The sequence below is a fragment of the Oratosquilla oratoria genome, chromosome 21 (assembly GCF_046742065.1).
Source record: "Oratosquilla oratoria isolate Oo_2021 chromosome 21, ASM4674206v1, whole genome shotgun sequence".
NCBI lineage: Eukaryota > Metazoa > Arthropoda > Malacostraca > Stomatopoda > Squillidae > Oratosquilla > Oratosquilla oratoria.
In genome coordinates this window covers 45,315,256-45,340,471 of record NC_134797.1, presented here as the reverse complement: position 1 = coordinate 45,340,471, position 25,216 = coordinate 45,315,256, and the positions used below count along the sequence as shown (strand labels likewise).

At 40.4% G+C, this 25,216-nt stretch overlaps 1 protein-coding gene across 1 annotated transcript in view; it reads left to right on the top strand.

The window, feature by feature from the left end:
- Positions 1-19,159: 19,159 nt before the first annotated feature.
- LOC143037147 (uncharacterized) overlaps positions 19,160-25,216 on the top strand; it is a 30,729-nt gene continuing 24,672 nt past the window's right edge. The window contains exon 1 of the mRNA XM_076205265.1: positions 19,160-19,238. Within this exon, the coding sequence (XP_076061380.1) occupies positions 19,160-19,238 (79 nt within the window). The remainder of the gene's footprint in view (positions 19,239-25,216) is intronic.

The following is a 25,216-nucleotide window of genomic DNA, read 5'->3' as shown; positions in this document are numbered from 1 at the left end:
TTTACCTGGGTTTGGTGGTTACTCTTCAAATCGGGGCTGGGTCGCGTTTATATTATTATTTTTTTTTAGATTTATGGCAATTTGAATAACACATTATCGCAGTGTACACATTCGAAAAGTGTGCGGGCCTCATAACTTCCTAATTGTGGGTTCGAGTCCCGCACTCACTTCTCACCGTTTCCCAGCAGCGACTGTCCCCTACCTTCTCCCATCCCAACAGATAGAGCCAATTAAGGTGGTGTCTTTGGCTGCTGCAGGCGCTCAGCGTCTCCTGGCGTGGGCTCCTCTTGCTCTTTATTCATGTTTTATGCATTCATTATATCAGGGGTTTTAGCACACCCCTACGGACCTGAGCTACGAAGCATTCTGTTAAGCTAGTCTCCACTCGAAGGGGAATGCTAATCGCTTCTGTTACCTTCTTCACATCTCCTCCTTGACCAAGACCTCTACAACTCCACCTCTTCGGTGCGATGTTGTCTTCCAGGGGATAAAAGCGATAGTTATTGCACACAAAATGCTGTTAACAGGGTCTTCCTCGTCATTGTGATTGTGTCACCATTATTATCATTACTGTCACCATTGTCATACTCGTCAGTATCTCTCACTATCACTATCACTGTCACTATCACTATCACTATCAATGTCACTGGCACTGGCACTGCCACTATCACTATCTCTCCCGCTATCACTATCACTACAACTATCACTATCACTATCACTATCACTATCATTATCACTATCACTATCAATATCACTAACACTATAAGTATCACCAGCAGCAGCACCATTCCCATCAATGAGGGGGAAGAGGAGGGGGAGGAGGACGAGGAAGAGGAAGAGGAGGAGGAAGAAGAGAAAGAGGAGGAGGAAGAGGAGGAGGAAGAAGAGAAAGAGGAGGAGGAAGAGGAGGAGGAAGAAGAGAAAGAGGAGGAGGAAGAGTAGGAGGAGGAAGAGGAGGAGGAGGATTTGGCGAGGGTGAAGAGTAGGAGGAGAAAAAGAAAAATAGTGGATCATGAGAACGGTTAAGAAGAAGGAGAGATACAACATAGAGAACCAAGAAAAAAATGAAATTGTTTACATTGTGTCAACAATACCCAGTGTTTCTGCCCACGGGGATACTATGGCACAGAAGAGGTGAAGTCATTGAGGTGGTACAGAAGGAGTATCTGAAGAAGGATAACAGAACGGAGGGACAGTAAGATTAAAAATGACCAGTCTTCCTCTTTGAGAGAGGACGAGCCACTGATCATAAAGGAATTTTGAGGGAAGAAGAAGAGGAGGAGAAGGAGGAGGAAGAAGAGGAGGAAAAAGAGGAAGAAAAGGGAGGAGAAGAGAAAGAGAGGGCGAAAAGGAATTTTTTTTAACTGACTCGTTCAACATATTTACTTACTGGATTTTGTTGAGATTTCAGACAAGAGGTCCTACACATCTCAAAGACACCCCCCGAAATTAGATCAACTGATCCTCTTTTATATGTTAAAATCCTCCTCCTTGCCTGGGTAGTAGCACATGTCCTTGGCCAGAATATATTGCATAAGATGTGTGAGAGAGAGAGTGTCTTTGCTAGAGAAAGTGTAGACGGACGCTGATGATCTCAGGCAAATGACCATTACTAGCGTCATCGTCGTCGTCGTCGTTGTCGTCGTCGTCGTTCTTTTGGTTTTGTTTTTCTCTCTCTCCTCCCATCGTGACTTTCATTCTCATTTCGCATTGCATGCGGTCGTTGCTGCCACTGTTATGATTCAGATTTTGGTAAGACGTCTTCATCATGTACAATCTTCACCAACATTTCGAAAATTACCTTGATTTCGCCATTTAATCAAAAGTGAATGTGATCAGCATCTTCCCTTTCGTCACTTTTGTAATGGTCACAACACTTTCAGTAACTACTACCACCATCGACTTAACTCCAGACATGCGTACATACATGCATGTATACATGGATATATGCATACACACATGAATACATGCAGGCATGCATGGATACATAAATGCATACATGCGTACGAGTATATGTACATATGTATGTATGCACACATAAATACATACATGCATACATGCATACATGCATACATGCACACATGCATACATGCACACATGCATACATACATACACACATGCATACATGAACCCATTCACACATGCATGCATGCATCCATACATTGATGTATGCATACATGCACACATGCATACATGCATACATGCGCATATGAATATATGCACACATGTATACATGTACACATGTATACATGCACATATACACTTGCATACATACAAACATACACACATTCATACATGCACACATGCACACATGTATACATACACACATACACATATACATACATACATACATACATACATACATACATACATACATACATACATACATACTACATACATATATACATACAAACATACATACAACCATGTAGTAAGCGCTGAAACTATCATTTAAAAAAAAACGATTAGACAACTTTATGGATGGGGATGACAGGTGGTGATGGATACGGAGCTGCCTAGTGTAGGCCTTTTGTCTCTTGCAGTTTCCTTTATTCTTATGTTCGTATACATACATACATACATACATACATACATAAAAACATGCATACATGAACACATTCATACATGTATGCATGCATTCATACGTGCATGTATGCATACATGCATACTTACATATGTATTCATACATACATGTATACATGAATACATACATGAATATAGATAATGGATACATACATGCATACATGCAATTATACATATATGCATACATATATGTATTCATGCGTACATGGGTACATGAATACATACGAACTTGTACACATCAACATAGAATAGAATAGATAGACAAATGAATAAATTAATGTATGAAGTAAAATAAGAAAAAAAAAACATGAATCAGAATATGTTAACAGTTTGTAATGGGACGTGCTTAAAGACCCCATCGTAATAGAGATTTCTTACATAGCCTCCATACTTATAGATTGCTGTTCTATAGCGCCCTGGAGAAGACGACTTTTCAACACTAAATTTTGCTTTGCATCCACTAAATCCCACTAATATTCGGTCTCTACCCCCCATTGGGAGACTATCTCCCCTCCCTCCGCCATAGTGGGCGGGGGGGGGGGTAGGCTGATAGGGGAAGTGGATTGCACAATATCTGACCTTAGTAAAAGTGCACATCACTCCTTCCCAAGGCGGATGGTCGAATTAAGAATATTACCAAAGATTTTAGGGTCACTGGGAGGCGGATAGGTGACCCAATATCGGCCTAAAAACCCAGTGGATTGCCGTAAATGACAGGGTTAGCCCTGCTAGGGGTTTTTCACTTCCCACTGCGTGGAAATATGATAGTATTTTTTTTGGGGGGGGGTTATATGATAATGGACCTATTCAGAACTTAACATCACACCTATTCAGAGAAGGCACAGTATTGGAACACAGGAAATATTTAGTAGTTTGTTCTTCTCTTTCTATCAAACCTCACTACCCCCCCACCCCCCACCCCCCAACTCTTGCCGTACCAGTGAGTGTCGCTGACGGACAGGATGCGCACATTTTCTTCCGCGCCACGAGCTGCTTCTGAAAATCAAACGACTTTCTATTCCGCGTTGCTTTTGCACATGAACTCGGAGTAGTCACTCAGAAAAGGGTAGAGGTAATTAGCCTCCTCGTTCCCCTTCGGGGGAGGGAGAGGAGGGAGGAGGAAGGAAGAAGGAGGAAGGAGGGAGGAGGGAGGAGGGAGGAGAGAGTAAGGGCGAGACCCGAGTAAAGAGGATGATGTAGTCACCTCAGTTTTTTATTTATTTATTTTTTTTTTACTGCGAGTCACTGCACTGGAAAATACGTCCTTACAATCACTCTTAGCAATCTGTTACATTTTTGAAGGAGATGGATCACGTCTTTATACACGTCTGCCAATTTACCTTTCTCTTGAATTTCATCTTTGTTTACTTTTTAAAATTGAGAAATAGTGGAACGTTGTGATAAATAGGTGAAGTAGGATGAAGGAAGACGTATGTCTTGTTTAAAGTTGATTTCCGCCATTGTTTGCATGATGATACGAAAAGAAATATCTTGTGTGGAGGAATTCAGGAATAAAATTGGAACGAGTATCGTGTCGGTCCTTCATGAACCTCACCATACTCCCCAAAAAAGTAACTTTGTTGATTTTTTTTTTTTTTTTGGTGGGGTGAGGAGAAGGCTGTTATTAGCCACAAATTTGTCATTCATTTTCGGTTACCAAATCTGGTGTTTATCTTCTGCTCTTTCACTAAGACCTGAATATCTTTTTCTAGATAGCCTTGTAACCATTTTTCGTTTCTTATATTCACTGTATTAATTTCACATTTTCAGTATGTTTCCTACAACATTAAGTTGTATTAATGATAACATATCTCCTGTGGAAATATAATGTATAGGAGGTATTTCCAGTATACATGGTTATACTCAACAGTCCAAATCATCTTCAACATCTCGTGCATTCAAGCCTATAGTTTATATGTTATCATGACGTTTAATATGATATTCAGATTAGAACTTCTTTATTTATTTTCCCCAACCAGTTTGTATTTGTTTATTTCTCACAGCTAACACTCAATGCCTCTTCCTTATTTTCTTTTTCATAGCGTTTCCTGTCTAAAAGATTTCTCCAACCAATTTCTATTGATGTACTTTCTCCTTCTTCTTCATTTTTTCTTTTAATATTCCTAACAGCTAACATTCAATGCCTCTTCATTATTTTTCTTTTTTCATGGCGTTTCTTATTTGCCAATTTTCCCCAACTAATTTGTATTCATGTGCTTTCTTCTTTCTCGAGTCTTAACAACCACTAATACTCAATTCTTCTCCTAATTACCCTCCTTAGGGCATATGATTTTCCTAGCTTTCCCTGGTAATTATAACAGCACTTGGCACAACTATTCTTTTTTTCTAAAATCTAAAATAACTTTTTATTTTCGTTAAATTCTCCTAGTCCATGCATTCCAAAGTCACTGACGCTGATTTGCAAAACCAAAAATAGAACTCCTGCACTATCCAGGAAGTCGATATCAGGGTCGAAGGGGTTTCATCAGTGGATCCTCTTCCTCTTTCCCTCACGTATCCCCCGTATTTATTCCTTTCTGTTCTTTGACCTCCTGGAGAACACTTCGATAGTGAATTTAATCATTTCGCTCTACCATCTCCCACTAGGTCTGTGGCCTAACTTGGGACACTCTCTGGCCCACTAGGGGTTCATTATGGACCACAAGTTGCAAATCATTGGCCATGAGAACAACTGTGGAATCCAGGGAAACCCTTTCGTAGTGACGATCATTGTTATTGACGTACAATTCACCACTGACTTCAGAAAGAACACTTGGTGACTTCAATGCACTTGTAGATAAAAATCCTATTTACACCACACCCCTCCTGGTTTCTAGTATTTGATATTCTACAAATGGCTCATATTCATTCTCTGAAAAGAATCGAAACAATGATAAAGATTTTGATACCAAAGATACATATATTTTGTATTTTGGACAGTAGATGGTATCAATGACTTACAAGAGAAAACGGTTGGAGTCGTTTTTTCATGTAATACTCTGACTTAGGAAGGACGTCCAGATTCATAAATATTGACTTACAGCGAGTTAGAATAACAAAGAATGGCGAAGTTCATTATTAGATAAAATGTAAAATAAAATAAATAGATGAATAAATTAGTAAGTACATTTATATACAAGGAAAATAGAAATCTATGAATAAATCCACATAAAGAACAAAAACGGTGACCGAGTGTCAGGCGGGGTATAACCTGACTTGGATGCGGAAAGTTAACAAACTCTTCGCCTTAAAAATTCATCTTACTGAAACTGGAACATTGCCTCGGACGGATGGATTTAACGATGATAGCCCAAGAAACTGAAATGGAAATGCAATTGAAAGATTTCATTGGAAACAATCCCTTCGAGTAGCAACCTGGAATGTTCAAAGTCTATACCGAACATGGCTTGCAAGAATTTTTACTGATGAGGTGAAAAATTACGAAGATATAGCAACCTTGCAAAAAAGTGAGATGGCCAAGAGAAATTGTGTAATATCAATGGATTTGAATCATTGTATAGTGGATTCGAAAATGAGGTACACAAAGAAGGGGTGGCATTGTACATTAGCACGATAGCTCAGGGAGCACTAATTGAATTCAAATCAGTCAATTAGAGACTCCCCAAAGCACGCTTTAAGTGCAAGGGGTTTAGTATTATGGTTCTGATCGTATATGCACCGACTGAAGATGGAGAAGCCAGGAACAATGACAGGTTGTATGGAGAACTGCAAGATTTGATTGATGGAATACAAAGACATGATATATTACTGATATTAGGTGACATGAATGCAAAAGTAGGTAGAGGTAAAGATTTTCGTTCAGTAGGACGGCAGTCTGTATGCTTCATCGAATAATAATGGATTAAGATTGAGATCTTTTGCGGAGGCAAATGATATGATCATTGGGGGAACGTGTTTCCCTCATAAAAATACTTACAGGCACACATGGGAATCACAGGATTTCATAACGAGGAACCAAATTGATCACGTGTTGATAAAGGCAAAACACAGAGGAGCTCTGGAAGATTTGCGGTGTTATAGAGTGGCGAACTGCAATACGGATCACTTGCAACTAACTGCAAAAGTCATAGCACGACTCAAGATTCCACAACAGACATAACGAGACAGAGAAATTTTTGGACGGAGAAATTAAATCAACAAGAGACAAGATCCTAATGCCGGATAAAATAAAACTAAGGATATACGATACAATCATAAAGCCAATCCTATTGTATGGATGTGAATCCTGGAGCGTGGTTGAGAGAAGGGAGAAAAGTATTTTTGTTTTTGATAAAAGCGTGTTACGAAAGATACTGGGCCTAGTATTTGACGAAGACAACCAACAATGGAGAAGACGGCACAGGGAAGAACGAGAAATATCAGGCCATATCAATATCATAAATGTCATAAAGTCGAGACGACTACAGTAAGCAGGAATCATTACTATGCATCAGGAAAAGGATACCCAAGAGAGTGTTAATATGTGATGTGGTAGGAGGGAAAATATTACCAGGAAGACCACGCACAAGGTGAATTGACAACGTGAAAAAGGACATGAACAATGTTGGGGTAGATGTCTGTGAGTGGACGACAGTGGCACAAAATCGTCGAGAGTGGAAACGACGATTTCAAGCATGAAAATGAGTAAAATATGATAATAGTAACAATATGATAATAATGATAATTATAATGACAACAGTAATAATAATAATATTTATAAATTAAAAAAATAAGTAAAAAAAAAAAAAAAAAAAAAACACTGGTTTTAGAGATCAAGGTCAATTACCTAGTCATGGAATGCAAAATAATAGAAGCGTGTTTGGAGCAAACATCGACAATTGCCTGAGTTGGAAGACGCTATTTTTCTTTCCTGTCAATATTTGTGATGTACTTGTGTTACTCAACGGCATTGTTTGCCACTCACACCAACTCGACAGCGGTGTTTGCTCTCGACATAAACTCACCTATTTTTGTAAACATACGAGTACACGGAGACTTGTATATATATATATATATATATATATATATATATATATGTGTGTGTGTGTGTATGTGTGTGTGTGTGTGTGTGTGTGTGTGTGTGTGTGTGTGTGTGTGTGTGTGTGTGTGTGTGCATGTGTATATGTATGTGTGTGTTTATGTATCATGTAGGTATAAATGTTTGTATGTATGTATGTATGGATGGATGGGTGATAAAAATACATAAACACATTATATATATATATAATATACATATATATATAAACACATACATATATATATATATATATATATATATATATATATATATATATATATATATATATATATATAATGTGTGTGTGCATGTGTATATGTATGTGTGTGTTTATGTATCATGTAGGTATTAATGTTTGTATGTATGTATGTACGTATGTATGTATGGATGTATAAAAATACATACATACATAATACATATACAGTACATATACATAATGTATATATATATATATATATATATATATATATATATATGTGTGTGTGTGTGTGTGTGTGTGTGTGTGTGTGTGTGTGTGTGTGTGTGTGTGTGTGTGTTCGTGTGTGTGTGTTTGTGTGTGTGTGTGTTTATGTATCATGTAGGTATAAATGTTTGTATGTATGTATGTATGGATGGATGGATGTATGAAAATACAGACACACATACATAATACATATACAGTACATAATATATATATATATATATATATATATATATATATATATATATATATATATATATGCATATATATATATATGTATTTATATATCATGTATGTATATACGTATGTATGTACGATTTTGCATGTATCTATGTACGCATGTATGGATGCATAAAAATCTATAATGTATTTCATCGAATCAAAAATATTAAGGGACTTGAAAAGAAAATGAGGATTTTTATCTACAACTACGTTGAAGTCACCAAGGTTCGCAATTTCTGAAGTCTGTATTGATTTTTCTTGTAAGCAAAGAGGGTCATTGATTATGGGAGGGGCTGCCTTCGCTTTAGTGTCGCCTTATTTAAGCGAATTTCATGGCACCCATACGGCCCAGACTCACGAAGAAATCTTCTTATGATCAGAGGCCCAATTCCACTTCAGAAATAAAAAAAATAATGATAATAAATAAATAAACAAAAATGTTGATCACTCCTGACTTCTACAAGCCTTCCATTCTGCTAAAAAAATACTACATACTTCGTATCTTCCTTCATTGCATCCACAGGTTTATCTTCGGATTCTCTCTCTTCCTTCTGCTTAGTGGCTCCGTCTTATGTACCTTTGTCCCGACGTACTCCTCATCATTCCTCTTCACGTGGCCAAACCATCTGACGCTTTATACATACATGCGTACATACATACATGTATACATACATACATACATACATACATACATACATACTGTACACACAGACATGCATACATACATACCGAGTCATGCAGGCATACATACATACGTACATACATACATACATACGTGCATGCATACATACATACATACATACATACATGTATACATGCATACATACATACATACATACATACATACATACATACATACATACATACATACATACATACATACACAATGAGTCAAACCACACATCTACTTCGTACACATTGAAATCCACTTGACCCCATATTCTCATCACAGCACCCCGTGGAAGAAGGGTCATCCCCTCTCCCGCCACACTGCTCATCCGAAAGGCAAGGCAGCGAGACAAAGTTAACTGTCTAAAGTACTTATATATCCTGATTAATCAAGAACTATTATTATTTCAGATGTCTAAAGTATGTATGTATCTTAATTCATCAAGAGCTATTATGATTTCAGATGTATTAGCTTATGATCTACTGCTTGAGCGCTCAGCGGGGTCGATTGTCTTCATGTTTACTCTAGTGGGGAAAGTGTGGGAAAATATCATCCATACTGTGTTACCCATCCAAATCATAAGGTCTTCCCCGTTCGACCTACTACCCCTCGCACCCTTCCTCCCACCCTCTCCTATGATGTCACTCCTCTAGACTAGTTATGCAGAAACAATGGGAGGGAATGAATTAAGAGACTATGAAAGAATCCTTGTTATGTGAGAAATATGTACACTGCTTTGATTGGTTTCGAATTATAAGAATATTATGAAGATAAGAATGAAGGAGACTGAAAGAGACCATGAGGACTACATTAGGCAGTTTCATGCCGGACTTGGTATATTTTTTCTTGTTAAAAGTGCTTAAAGATTCTTACGTTTCCTTCCATTTCTTCGTCTTTTCATTCCTGTCTGTACTTTTTTTTTTTTTTTTGCAAAGGAATTGTTTCGAGTTCGTTTGTGAGTTGTCAGGCATATGTTTCTTTTTGGGGATCAATGTCTGTTGTGCTCTCTAATTCCTTCGTTTCTCCCTCCCCTCCCCGACCAATTGTTTTTCACTTTTTTTTCTTTCTTTTTCTTTTTGCCGTTTTTCTTATTTCTTTCTCCAAGTGTCGTCTACCTTTTCCTTCCTCATTCATTCTTTATCCTCTCATCGCTAAATTGGATCCACTTAGTTTCCATTTCTCTCAGTCAATTTTATGAACAGTATAACTATCTTTAAATAAACTCAGAAATTATATTAATATGGTGGTAATACAAACAAACGACACGTTACCGTTAGTTTGGGAGGTCGCCACTAGATGGCAGCACACCATGACGTCACCTGGAGCTAAAAAAAAAAAGCGACATTGTGCCGATAATCGAATCATTTGAATCTAATCCTTCAAGAAAGTTAATAGTAAACTACTTCTTGATTTTACATTTTAATTTAGATTAGCTTATTCTCCTTTTATGTAAAGAGCCCAAAGAAGAAGAAGCAACGCAGCAAGACACAACAAATCCTCTTTGAGGAAGTTAGTCGAAAATACTTTAGAAATATTTTTCTTGATTTTATATTTTCACTGAAATTCGCTTGTACCCCTTTATGTAACGTATTCAAAGAAGAAACAACGCAGCACGATACAGCACCTCCACAGAGGGGGCCAGAGAGCAGGACATGGTTTACCCCCACATCTTCATTTACGTGGTGGCCCTCCCCACGCTCATCCACTCACGAGAAATACAGAGAAGACGAGGAGAAATCCCTTCAGGTCACATCAATTTGTCATGCATTTACAATCCTTCTCTGCTCACAGTTGTCACCTGCCCTCTCCCTTCCCTGTTCGACAGGTCTTCTTCGCCTAATCCATCCATCCCATTCTCTGGAATAGTAGGAGTAAAACAGTTATATATATATATATATGTATATATATATATATATATATATATATATATACATATACATATATATATATATATATATATATACATTTATGGAAACGAGTCTATCATAAAAGAATGCTACGTGACTTTGGCCCGTAGGGGTGTCACCAAAGTCCCGAAGATATCGATTGCATAAAACCTATGCCATCAATACTCCATACTAGGAGAGCACTGGATGATAATCAGCTAAAGCTCACCATTCCACTCACCCACGAAGGGAAGTGAGAAACCTCTTGTAAAGCACTTTTTTTTTTTTTTTTCTTTTTTAGGGGCGATGTTTGAGGTCGCCTCTCCACCTCCACAGGGCTGTTAGGAACCAACGCAAAAACCACGCAGTGGGCCCCGGGAGCCGGGAGTCGAACTCACAACCACTTGCTCAAGAATTCGACAGCGCGGCACACGGATGATTCCCGACCCGACATTACCCATAAGGATAGAAGCGCTGGTGACAAAATACACCAGACAAAGCAATTTAGACCATATGATGAACAGGAGAACAGGATGAGAAAATATACCAAATACAATGAACAGAAGAACAGGGAGAACATCTTTAGGTCATTAGCGTTGTGACAAAGTTAACAGAGGAACAAATTATCTTTGAGTTTAACGTCATAAACCAAATCTTTCTGAGGACTTTATGAAGTGGAAGATAATTCAATGTAGTCTGTCCTTGAGAAGAACTCTCCCCACCGACAGGTAGCCTCGAACAGCCTCCACGCCTGACCTCTCAATACAGAATATCGAGACTCTAAACGGTCAAGATAATGTAAGAGGATTACGACAGGAGGCGCTGAGTAGCTGTTGCTGGAGCCGTCACCTTTACCTTATGTACTTAGAGAGCTGGATCAATAGCATTTATTGATTACCGTTGGAAAACAAAGGGATTCCAAGAAGATAATATGTACGGACGTATGTATGTATGTATGTATGTATGTATGTATCTATATATGTATGTATGTTTGCATACAAGAATGCATGTAGGCATGTATGCATGCGTGTACAAATGTATTCATTGCGTATGTATGTATGCATGTACGTACGTAGGCATGTAGAAAAGTACATACGTACGTATACATGTATGTATATATGTATGCATGTACGCATGTATGCATATATGTAAGCTTATATATACTTACATATGCATCGAAGTATACGTATGAAAAATTATGTTTACTTGTATGCAAGGAAAGAAGAACCTATTCGTACAGACACAAAGAAAGAAAGACAAAGAGACTAACTCGCTCTCATTAGCATCTCCGTTCCGTGTGTATTCAGGCCAGTGGGCCGAAGAGCATATGGTGCCGGGACGGGGAGAGAAGGGGAAGGAGGGGTGGAGGAAGAGAGAGGGAGGAGAGAGGGGGAGAGAGAGTGAGAGTGAGGGACGGGAGAGAGAGAGAGGAGAAAGAGAGAGAGAGAGAGGGGGGGGAGGGGACAGAGAGAGAGACAGGAGAGGCAGAACAGGGGATAAAGAGAGACAGGGGATAGAGAGACAGGGGAGAGAGAGACAGGGGAGAGAAAGAGGGAGAGAGGGGAGAGAGAAAGAGAGTGAAGAGAGATAGAGAGAAAGGGGAGAGAGAGAGAGACAGGCGGAAAAGAGAGACAGGCGGGAGAGAGAGACAGGGGGAAAGAGAGAAATAAGGAGAGAGAGAGGGAGAGAAAGAGGGGGGGAAGAGAGAGAGAGAGAGAGAGACGGGAGAGAGAGACAGGGAGAGAGAGAGAGAGGGAGAGAGAGAGAGAGAGAGAGAGAGAGAGAGAGAGAGAGAGAGAGAGAGAGAGAGAGAGAGAGAGAGAGAGAGAGAGAGAGAGAGAGAGAGAGAGAGAGAGAGAGAGAGAGAGACGGGGAGAGAGAGAAAGAGGGAGAGAGAGATAGACGAGGCAGAGAAACAGACAGGGGAGGGAGAGAGAAAGAGACAGGGGGAGGGAGAGAGAGAGACATGGGGAGGGAGAGTGAGAGACAGGGAGAGAGAGAGAGAGAGAGAGAGAGAGAGAGAGAGAGAGAGAGAGAGAGAGAGAGAGAGAGAGAGAGAGAGAGAGAGAGAGAGAGAGGGGGAAGGGAGAGAGAGAGGCAGAGGGGGAGGAAGAGAGAGACAGAGGGAGAGGAGAGAAAGAGGGGGAAGAGGGAGATAGAGAGACAGGGGAAGGGAGAGAGAGAGAGAGAGAGAGAGAGAGAGACAGACAAGGGGGAGAGAGACAGACAGGGGAGAGAGAGACAGGGGGAGAAGAGAGAGACATAGGGAGAGAGAGAGACAGGGGGGAGAGAGAGACAGGGGGAGAGAGACAGGGAGAGAGAGAGAGAGAGACAGGGAGAGTGACAGGGGAGAGAAACAGGGGAGAGAGACAGGGGAGAGAGACAGGAGAGAAAGATAGGGGAGAAAGACAGGAGAGAGAGAGAGAGAGAGAGAGAGAGAGAGAGAGAGAGGAGAGAGGGAGAGAGAGAGGGGGGACAGGGGAGAGAGAGACAGGGGAGAGAGAGAGACAGGGGAGAGAATGACAGGGGAGAGAATGACAGGGAAGAGACAGGGGAGAGAGAGACAGTGGAGAGAGAATGACAGTGGAGAGAGAGACAGTGGAGAGAGAGACAGTGGAGAGAGAGACAGTGGAGAGAGACAGTGGAGAGAGAGACAGTGGAGAGAGAGAGACAGTGGAGAGAGAGAGAGTGGAGAGAGAGACAGTGGAGAGAGACAGTGGAGAGAGAGAGACAGTGGAGAGAGACAGTGGAGAGAGAGAGACAGTGGGGGGAAAGACAGTGGAAAGAGGGAGAGAGGGGAGAGAAAGAGGGAGAGAGGGGAGAGAGTGAAGAGAGAGGAGAGAGACAGTGGGGAGAGAGACAGTAGAGAGAGAGGCAGTGAAGAGATAGTGGAGAGAGACAGTGGAGAGAGAGAACAGTGGAGAGACAGTGGAGAGACAATGGAGAGAGAGACAGTGGAGAGACAGTGGGGAGAGAGACAATGGGGAGAGAGACAATGGGGAGACAGTGGGGAGGGAGACAGTGGGGAGAGAGACAGTGGAGAGAGAGACAGTGGAGAGAAAGAGGGAGAGAGTGAAGAGAGTGAAGATAGAGGAGAGAGAGACAGGGGAGAGTGACAGTGGAGAGACAATGGAGAGAGAGACAGTGGGGAGAGAGACAGTGGGGAGAGAGACAGTGGGGAGAGAGACAGTGGGGAGAGAGACAGTGGGGAGAGAGACAGTGGGGAGAGAGACAGTGGGGAGAGATACAGTGGAGAGAGAGATAGTGGAGAGAGAGATAGTGGAGAGAGAGACAGTGGAGAGAAAGAGGGAGAGAGAAAGAGAGTGAAGAGAGAGGAGAGAGACAGGGGAGAGACAGGGGAGAGAGAAACAGGAGAGAGAGAGAGAGAGAGAGAGAGAGAGAGAGAGAGAGAGAGAGAGAGAGAGAGAGAGAGAGAGAGGGGGGGCGAGAAACAGGGAGAGAGAGAGAGAGACAGGGGGAGAGAGAGGGGGGGAAGAGAGACAGTGGGGAGAAAGAGAGAGAGACAAGGGGAGAGAGAAAGAGACAAGGGGAGAGAGAAAGAGATAGGGAGAGAGAGAAAGATACAGGGGGAGAGAGAAAGATACAGGGGGAGAGAGAGAGACGGGAGAGAGAGAGAGAGACAGGGAGAGAGAGAGAGAGACAGGGAGAGAGAGAGACAGGGAGAGAGAGAGAGACAGGGAGAGAGAGAGAGACAGGGAGAGAGAGAGACAGGGAGAGAGAGAGAGACAGGGAGAGAGAGAGAGAGAGAGAGAGAGAGAGAGAGAGAGAGAGAGAGAGAGAGAGAGAGAGAGAGAGAGAGAGAGGCGAGAGAGAGAGAGACAGGGTGGGAGAGAGAGACATGTGAGAGAGAGAGACAGGGAGAGAGACAGGGGGAAAGACAGGGAGAGAGAGAGAGAGAGAGAGAGAGAGAGAGAGAGAGAGAGAGAGAGAGAGAGAGAGAGAGAGAGAGAGACAGGGAGAGAGGGGAGAGAGAGACAGGGGAGAGAGAGACAGGGGAGGGAGAGACAGGAGAGAGAGAGACAGAAGAGAGAGAGACAGAAGAGAGAGAGACAGAAGAGAGAGAGACAGAAGAGAGAGACAGAGGAGAGAGAGACAGAAGAGAGAGAGACAGAGGAGAGAGAGACAGAGGAGAGAGAGACAGAAGAGAGAGAAACAGAAGAGAGAGAGAGAGAGAGAGAGAGAGAGAGGAGACAGGGAGAGAGGGGAGAGAGAGACAGGGGAGAGAGAGACAGGGGAGAGAGAGACAGGAGAGAGAGAGACAGGGGAGAGAGAGACAGGGGAGAGAGAGACAGGGGAGAGAGAGACAGGGGAGAGAGAGACAGGGGAGAGAGAGACAGGGGAGAGAGAGACAGGGGAGAGAGAGACAGGGGAGAGAGAGACAGGGGAGAGAGAGACAGGGGAGAGAGAGACAGGGGAGAGAGAGACAGGGGAGAGAGAGACAGGGGAGAGAGAGACAGGGGAGAGAGAGACAGGGGAGAGAGAGACAGGGGAGAGAGAGACAGGGGAGAGAGAGACAGGGGAGAGAGAGACAGGGGAGAGAGAGAGACAGGGGAGAGAGAGACAGGGGAGAGAGAGACAGGGGAGAGAGAGACAGGGGGAGAGAGACGGGAGAGAGAGACAGAGGAGAGAGAGACAGAGGAGAGAGAGACAGGGGAGAGAGAGACAGGGGAGAGAGAGACAGGGGAGAGAGAGACAGGGGAGAGAGAGACAGGGGAGAGAGAGACAGGGGAGAGAGAGACAGGGGAGAGAGACAGGGGAGAGAGAGACAGGGGAGAGAGAGACAGGGGAGAGAGAGACAGGGGAGAAAGAGACAGGGGAGAAAGAGACAGGGGAGAAAGAGAGAGAGACGGAGAGAAAGAGAGGTGGAGAGAGGGAGGAGGAGGAAACAGTCAACGCATGGATGGATGTTGTGTTGGGAGGATTAGGAGAACAGTAAGGAGTCTACGCCAGGAGGTGATGAGTGGCTGCGTCTGAAGCCATCGCTTTTGCCCTATTGTACGCTTTGTTGTACAGGAGACAAACAGTCACTGCTGGGAATCAGAGAAGAGTACGGGACTCGAACCCAATACTAAGCGAATGCGAGACCAGCACGCTGCCGATCTCGCTAACAGTGAAGAGTAAGGCGAGAGTTGAAGAGGAAATAGATAATGAATGTATCTATCTAATTGTCTATTCATCTATATGCCAAAGGGTTCTTCCCCCATGTAAGGGGGGTAGCCAGTCAAGGCACGCACCCACTCTAACGTATTCAGTTCCCATCCACCACCCATTTGTTTTTCGTAAATAATGTCCTTTATTCCTTCCTTTCTCTGTTTTAGTTTTGTTTTGATTTTCCTTCTGCCATTCGTCTTTCCCTCACTCTAGCCTTCCTTTGCATTTTGTCCTATTTTTCTCCTGTGTTCCCGTGAAGTGTATTGACTTTTTGTATTCGATGTTTTAGGGACCATAGTAACACACATGCGGATCAGAGTCGCGTAGTTTTTATTTATGATTGGAAATTCACAAGAAAATAACAACAATAACAAAAGAAAGAAAGGAAGAAGAAGAGAAAGAAGAAGGAAAAAGAAAGTTTCAGATATCACTTTTCGCTGACCAACTCTACGACTTCATCTTTCTTTTCACCGCCACGCTTTCCCCAAGGAGGAGAGAGAGTAAATAAATATACAAATAAATAAAAATGTAGAAAAATAAACAAATAAATAAATAGATAAGTAAATTGGTAAACAGGTGAGTAAATGAATTATAAATGAAACTAAATAAATGAGATGAACGAACAAATAAAGAAGTTATATAAACAAGAACAAAAAAGTAACAAATATATTGTAAACGTAGCCAACCAGAAACTGTTACCCACAATGCGGTACAAAACCGGAAGTTAGTTAATTACGAAACTACGTACGTGCTTTGACCTTTGACTACCTTTGGTGTAACGTTTCTTAAAGAATAAAAAAAAAATGGTGGCAAGAACATCTAAATAAACATACCGAACAGAATGTTGCAACAATACACTTGGTCCTTCCCGCTTGGGGGTCTTACTTGAGCCTACGAGGATGACCTGTATCCGTGTTGACCTAACATATCAGGAGGGTCAATGAGGGCTTAATCAAAGTCCAATTTACTAAATTAATCTTGTTGCACATTTGTACTACAAGGCGTGGTGGACGCACACGTCATCTTGAGGGGTTTTGATGGTTATATTGTATAGACCTCACCGTCCAATTCTATAGACCTTCGACACTCAGTGCTACGTCAGCCTATGCTTAGTAAAGCACTTGGACAGATGATGCTTCGGTAGTGAGGGCTCTTTTGACACTGGAATGTCCTGTCTGAGTAAGGGAAGGGCAGATGTGTTTCATAACGTAAAGTATAACATGCAAGACACAATGATACAAGGGTTCTAGAGTCAGTGAATAGAAATAGGACTATTCGTACTAGATCGTATGATCTACAGTACATTGGTAGCGTCATCAGAAACGTACTGGTCTCGCATTCGCATAGTTGTGGGTTCGATTCCCGCACTCCACTCCGATTCCCAGCAGTGACTCTCTGTCACCTTCCTCAACAGTCCCCAAAGCGCATAATAGGGTAAAGGTGACGGCTTCGGCCGCAGTTACTAAGCACCACCCGGAGTAGGTTCCTTATCACCTATTTGACTTATTCATTTTTATTTATTTATTCATTTATTGTTTATTTATTTATTTGTTTGTTTATTTATCTCTTTATTTTTCTTATTATTTATTTATTCATTCATTTATTTATTTATCTATCTATTTATTTATTTATTTATTCATTTACTTATTCATTCTTTCATTTGTTTTAGTTGAAGTCAATAGATTTTGGTCATCTGAGGGATGCCCTCTGGACCATTGTTTTACCTTTGGAAACTCATCTTCACTCAAGTAAAAGATGTTGATAATCTTCAAATAGAACTATTTATCTCATCTTCTATCATGCTTTAAGTCTCGCCTTCACTTTAGAGACCTCTTGGATGAGACATCTTCACCAAGGATAGAAACGCTGGTTATTGCTAAAAAAGATTATTCTAATCCTATGTTGAAATGACCTCTAGGGAGTTAGTAAACAGCACTGCATAAGTGTGGGATCTATAAACAAAGTCACTGGGAACTCCAGGTTGAAGAAGGAAGGGGAGGACCCAACGCCAGGAGGCGCTGAGTAGCTGCAGCCGAAGCCGTCATCTTTGCATCGATATGCGCTTTAGAGACTGTTGGGGCAGGTGACAAATAGTCACTGTTGGGAATCGGAGAGGAGTGAGGGATTCGAACCCACAATTGAGCGAATGCGGTACAGTTTTGGTCTCCGTCCTACAGAATGGACATAAATTCACTAGAATCAGTACAGAGAAGAATGACCAAAATGATACATGGACTCAGAAATTTGCCTTACGAAGAGAGGCTTAGGCACCTTTACTTACACTCTCTGGAAAGACGCAGAGTGCGGGGTGATCTAATAGAAGTGTTCAAGTGGATCAAAGGTTATAACAAGGGTGATACAAACAAGGTCATCATAATAAAACAACAGGGCAGGACTCGCAGTAATGGGTATGAACTGGACAAATTTAGATTTAAGAAGGAAATAGGCAAGAATTGGTTTACTAATAGGGTGGTCGATGAATGGAATAAACTTAGTAACCATGTAGTAAGCGCTGAAACTATCAGTTGTTTTAAAAAAAACTATTAGATAACTTTATGGATGGGGATGACAGGTGGTGATGGATACGGAGCTGCCTAGTGTAGGCCTTATGGTCTCTTGCGGTCTCCTTTATTCTTATGTTCTTATGTTCTTAACACGCTTCTGATGCCGTCACCAGCGCACTTCCAGGTTGAAGAAATACACCAAAATAAATTCTTTGTGATTCATTCTATTGTATTGGTTTTTGTAAAAAAAAAAAAAAAAAAAAAAAAATAGCCAAAGCTTCAATTCTTGGGATCAATATCACTCCAGGAAATTAGAGTCACAGAGGTGATATAAGAGAGATATAGGAGATATAGGAGATATACGGTAGGCGATATAGGAGATATAGGACATATAGGAGATGTAGGCGATATAGGCAATATAGAAGATACAGGAGATATAGGCAATATAGGAAAGATAGGAGATATAGAAGATATAGGAAATATGGGAGATATAGGAGATATGGGAGATATAGGAGATATAGAAGATGTAGGAGATATAGGAGAGATAGGAGATATAGAAGATATAGGAGATGTGGGAGATATAGGAGATATGGGAGATATAGGAGATATAGAAGATATAGGAGATATAGGAGATATAGGAGATATATGATATATAGGATATATAGGAGATATAGGAAATATAGGAGATACAGGAGATACAGGAGATACAGGAGATACAGGAGATGTAGGAGATAATAGGTGATATAGGAGAGATAGGCAACAGAAAGGAGGGACTATAGAAGTATAGAATTGATCAGCATTCTATTTTTGAGTGGGAATGAGTCTTCAGATATACAAGAGTACTGCGTGACTCTGGTCTGTAGGGGTGTCACTAAGATCGCCTCCAGTGGAAGGAAGGAGAAGGTAAATAAAGGAATCGTTTGTTGCAGAACTGAAGAAATTATCATGACTAACGATTGTACGTCACTACAGGGAGTTGCAAAAGCCTGCGGACAACCGCGAGTGTGGAAGATGATATTTGGTGATCAACACAAATAAGCAATACGGTAATTGGTGCTTACGTCATCCGTAAATGGTTTGCGATGGCCAATGAAGAATTGTGGAAGGATTTGACACATCCATGATCTGATACAAACTCACCCTCGCGAGAGAAAAGACAAGTGACAATCGTTGTATTATCTGTATCAAGATCTATCTTAATTATAATACTTATATTTAAAACTGCCTTAATTGATTTATCTATATTAAAATCTATATCGATTATACTATCTATAAGGAAAAGATCTTTAGATTATGTCATCTATACTAGATCATACGATTTAAGGAAAATATCTTAAGTGTGTGATCTGTGACGTCATATCGTCTTTTTTCCCCCATTCTTTCAATTGACCAATCAATGACAAAATCCCTCCATCCTCCAAGCTACGTACATCAAAGATTTTATTAATTCTAACATCAAAAGACAAATTCCTTTGATATGGTTGTTGTATTTACATTACATGAATTGAAATATGATAACAATATGACATTTATTCAGCTGAGGGGAACCTTGCCTCGAGATGAAAGGATCCAGTACATTCGACCAATCACAATGTCTCTCTTCCATGACGTCATACACATGACGTCATCAAAGAATGCGGGCGACAGCTGTTAAACCGTTTAGCCAATTAGGGTTACTGTCACAGGAACTAACGAAATACCGAAGAATTTGTCATAACGAATACGTACATGATCGCACATACACACACGCACATAGATGTAAACTTACATGTATACACACATACGCACATATGCGAATACATACACACACACACACACACACACACACACACACACACACACACACACACACACACACACACACATATATATATATATATATATATATATATATAGATTTATATATATATATATATATATATATATATACATATATATATGCTGGTACATTGTGACAAGTTGGTGAAGGTGGAAAAAGAAGTCACGGGTCTAGTTCTGAGTTCCTGAGTTTATTCCTGACCGGTTTCGCTCTATGCTTCTGAAGAAACATAGAGCGAAACCGGTCAGGAATAAACTCAGGAACTCGGAACTAGACCCGTGACTTTTTTCCACCTTCACCATATATATATATATATATATATATATATATATATAATATATATATTTATATATATATATATATATATATATATATATATATATATATATATAATATACAAATAGATACATATATGAATATACACACATACACACACAAAGTACTTATGTATATCATGCATATATGAATAATAGTAACACATTTCTTCTGTTCCGACTGTGGTATTAATTGTGATATACAAATATATACACAAACACATACATGGTACACATATATATCATAAATACATGAATAAATACTCATCCATATAGATAGATGCCTAAGCGAATGTATACACATGTACATACATGATAGACACATACTGTACACATATGCATATATACACGCACACATACATACTGTCCACATATGGATATATACACGCATACATACATATACGCACACATATTATACGCACATGCATATATACACACACATACATACACGCACACATACATACACGCACACATACATATACGCACACATACATGCCCGCACACATATATACACGCACACATACATTCACGCACACATACATACACGCACACATACATACACGCACACATACATACACGCACACATACTGTACGCACATGCATATATACACGTACACATACATACACGCACACATACATACTGTACGCACATGCATATATACACGCACACATGCATACACGTATGCACATTCATATACGCACACATACATACTGTGCACACATGCATATATACACGCACACATACATACACGTACGCACATACATACACGCACACATACATACAGCACAATCAAGAAAACTTATAATTCTACAGTGAATGCACAAACAAATATAAACAAACAAGCAAGCAAGTACAAAAAGAAGCAAACACAAACACAAGCAAATAAACACAAACAATAACTAGCAAGCACAAATACAAACAAACAGCACAAACAAATACCAACACCAAAGAGCAAACACAAACAAAAACAAACAAGTAATCACCAACAAACAAACAAAAAATATAGACGAAAAAGTTAGATAAAAACAAATGTCCTTGTGTTTTAGTACACATGCATATCCACACAATAAATGTATTCTTGCATTTTGCATTTCTTATTCGCATTATAAGACTCCTGAATGCCTTTCCCCACACTCCGACAGGACATTCCAATGTCGAAAGAGCCCCCACTACCTAAGCGTCAGCTGACCAAGTGCTTTATCAAGCATAGCGCTGATGTAATTTGTGTTGAGGTCGAATAGAGTTGGACGCGGCTATCTATACAATGTAATCATCGAAGCCCTTCAGACGGGGGATCGAGGCGTGCCCGTCCGCCACGCCGAGACCTCACGGTCCTTGTAGTACAATGTACAAATTATTGTACATTGGGCTTTAATCAAGCCTCAGTGATCCTACTAACATGTAGTCCTTCATAGATATACGAGGGTTGGTTTACTAAATCAACAAAGGAAGAAATCTCTTTTAATATATAGATATATATATATATATATATATATATATATATATATATACATATATATATATATATATATATATATATTATCTTTCTTTTTCTTTCTTTTTTGAGGCCTCCAGGAACAATTTTCGCCGTGAGTTACAACCAAGCCGCCGGGGAACACATCACCTTTGTGTGCCGTTACACACGCACACACACGCACACACACACACACACACACACACACACACACACACACACACACACACACACACACACACACACACACACACACACACACACACACACACTCACTCACTCACTCACTCACTGTTATATTCACTCACTCTTATATTCACTCACTCACTCACTCACTCACTTACTTTTGTGGTTCATAGGACAATTTCTCTACGGAACGGTTGTTACAACTGTGAAATGTAATTTCTACAGTAATCTATGCAATGCTGAACTACTACAAATAAAAGTATCTGTGTAGCTTTGGTTCCTTTGATGGCAATCGTCAACTTTAATGCAGCTCTAGTAGAAATCTAGTGTCTATTTTTGCTTATGGTATGATGTATATGTAAAGATACATGCATCGATGCTCGTATTATCTTCATGCATCTGTTTGTAGGTCGTCAGACTCACGCTGTAAGTGTTAACTTGGATGTTGAAAAAAATAGGCGTGTTATAATAAATACTTTTGTTCATTATGTTTTTGTATCACTTGCTACTAGAGCAGCAACTTCTTTTTGCTGACTTGTGTATATAACACAATTCCTCAGAACAAATAGATGTTAATAATATGTAATATATCTTAAGTCAGGGGGAGATATTTGTATGTATATCTAAATATACAACGTGCAGAGACTATTTTCTGATTGTTAGGCCCACACATAAAAATAATTTTGCTTCTGAAAAAAAATATTATGGGGGTCCACCGAATGGTTATGGGGGATTAAAAAAAAAGTAAACAAATAAATATAAATGAATAAAATAAATAAATAGATAAATTGAGAATCAGTACTCTAGATCCTGATAAAAGTAAGGAAAAGATGCGAACAATCTTTTTTTACCATTGCCATATCCATTACATAGGGTAATGACAGTAGATGAAATGTTATTGAATTAATGAAAATCTGATTTACAATATTTCTAACAATTATACACTTATATTACAAGGGGTCTGAGATCTTCTTAGTATGGCGGATTCACACGCCTCTGTCTTCTTCGGAAGAGTCTCGATGGTAATAATTATATAGATGGATAGAAGCGTTCAACTATATAGACCTTCGACACTCAGTATTGGGTAAGCCTATGCTTAGCAAAGCACTTGGTCAAGTGATGCTCAGGCAGTAAGGACTCTTTCGACATGAGAATGTCCTGCCAAAGAGTGAGAAGACAGTCGTGAGTTTCATGATGCAAACAGAATGCAAAATATCAGGATACACCTCTCATCCTTCCTTCCCCTCCCTTCTCTTTTTTTCATAACCTCTCCCTCTCCTCCTCTACTTTCCACCTCCTCTTCCCCGTGTTCCTCTCTCTTTCCTTTTCATCTCATTTTCTTCCCCTCCCATCTCCCATCACCTCTCCTCATCTCACTTCTCCCCTCCCCTCCTCTCTTCCCCTCCCTCCTCTCCTCTCTCACACCCTCTCCTCCTATCCCCTCTCTTCCATCCCCACCCTTCCCCTCTCTTCCTCTCTCCTTCCCTCCCTTCTCCTCCCCCCCTGAGGGCACCACGTCGACCAAGAGGAGAAACTCTGTAACAGCGTTCTCCCCCCCGAGGTACCGCCGCCGACGCCGTCGCCGCCGCCGCCGCCACCGCGGTCTCTCTCCCTCGACCACATTTGTCGGTGTTTTCGGTCAAATCAACACGACGACGACGTCGCCGCGTCGGCGCGCCGTCTGAATAGCGTCTTTGGTATGGCGGCTTTTTTGGCGGTTTTATGGCTATTTTTATTTTTATAACTTTTTATCATTTTTTACAAATATTGTATTTTGAAGAACTAATCCAATATTTGGTAAAGCCTAACCTATTCTAACCTAAACTAACTCAACCTAACCTAACCTAAACTGACCTAATCTAACCTAACCAAACTTAATGAAACCTAACCTAACGTAACCTAACGTAACTTAACCAAACAAAGTAGCTGAGCCTAACGAAACATAACCTAGCCGACTTAACCTAAGATAATTTAAACCTAGTCTAATCTAAACTAACCTAACCAATCCTAGCTTAGCCAAACCTACCTTAACCCAACCCAACCTAACCTAACTTGAGCAAACCTAACCTAACCAAACCTAATCTAACCTAACTTGAATAAACTTAATCTAACCTAACTTAACCTAATCAACCTAAGATAACTGAAACCTAATCTAACTTAACGTGAACAAACCTAATGTAACCTAACTAATCTAACCTAAGACAAATCTAATTTAATCTAACCTAACCAAACGAACCTAACTTAAGGTAACTTAAATCTATCCTAACCTAATCTAACCTAAACTAATCTAGCCTAACCTAATCTAGCCTAGCCTAACCTAACCAGCCTAACCAAATATAAATCTATCCTAACCTAACCTAACCAGCCTAAACAAATATAATTTAAATCTAACCTAACCTAACCTAATCTAACTTAACCTAAACTAACTTAACCTAACGTGAGCAAACCGAACCTAACCTAACCTTACCCGATTTAACATAACCCATCCTAACTAACTAAAGGCTTGGTTATCAACATGCCAAAAATACGACACTAAAAAGGGCTGGCTGTTTTTCCGCCAAAAACTTAGCCAAGTCTATCCCCTGCTGGCCCAGAAACCGCCAAACGACGTCATTTTGGCGCGTCATTTTGGTTAAATAATATATTTAGCTAAATTTCAAACCTATGTTTCTTGCTTTTTCTTTCCTCTTTTGTTTTCTTTTTTAAATTTTCCATTTGGATAAGACTTAGAATGTTTGGAGTGGTTATGTGTGAATGATATTTGACGCAACTCGAAAGGATTTCTTCCCGTTTTCTCTTTTTCTGTATTAGGAAACGGAGGGGATGGGGGGTCGCCGATTAAATGAAGCGGCCTTGCCGTGAATGTGCTGTGTCTTGCTGCATTGCTTCTGATTCAGAGCAGTGGGCA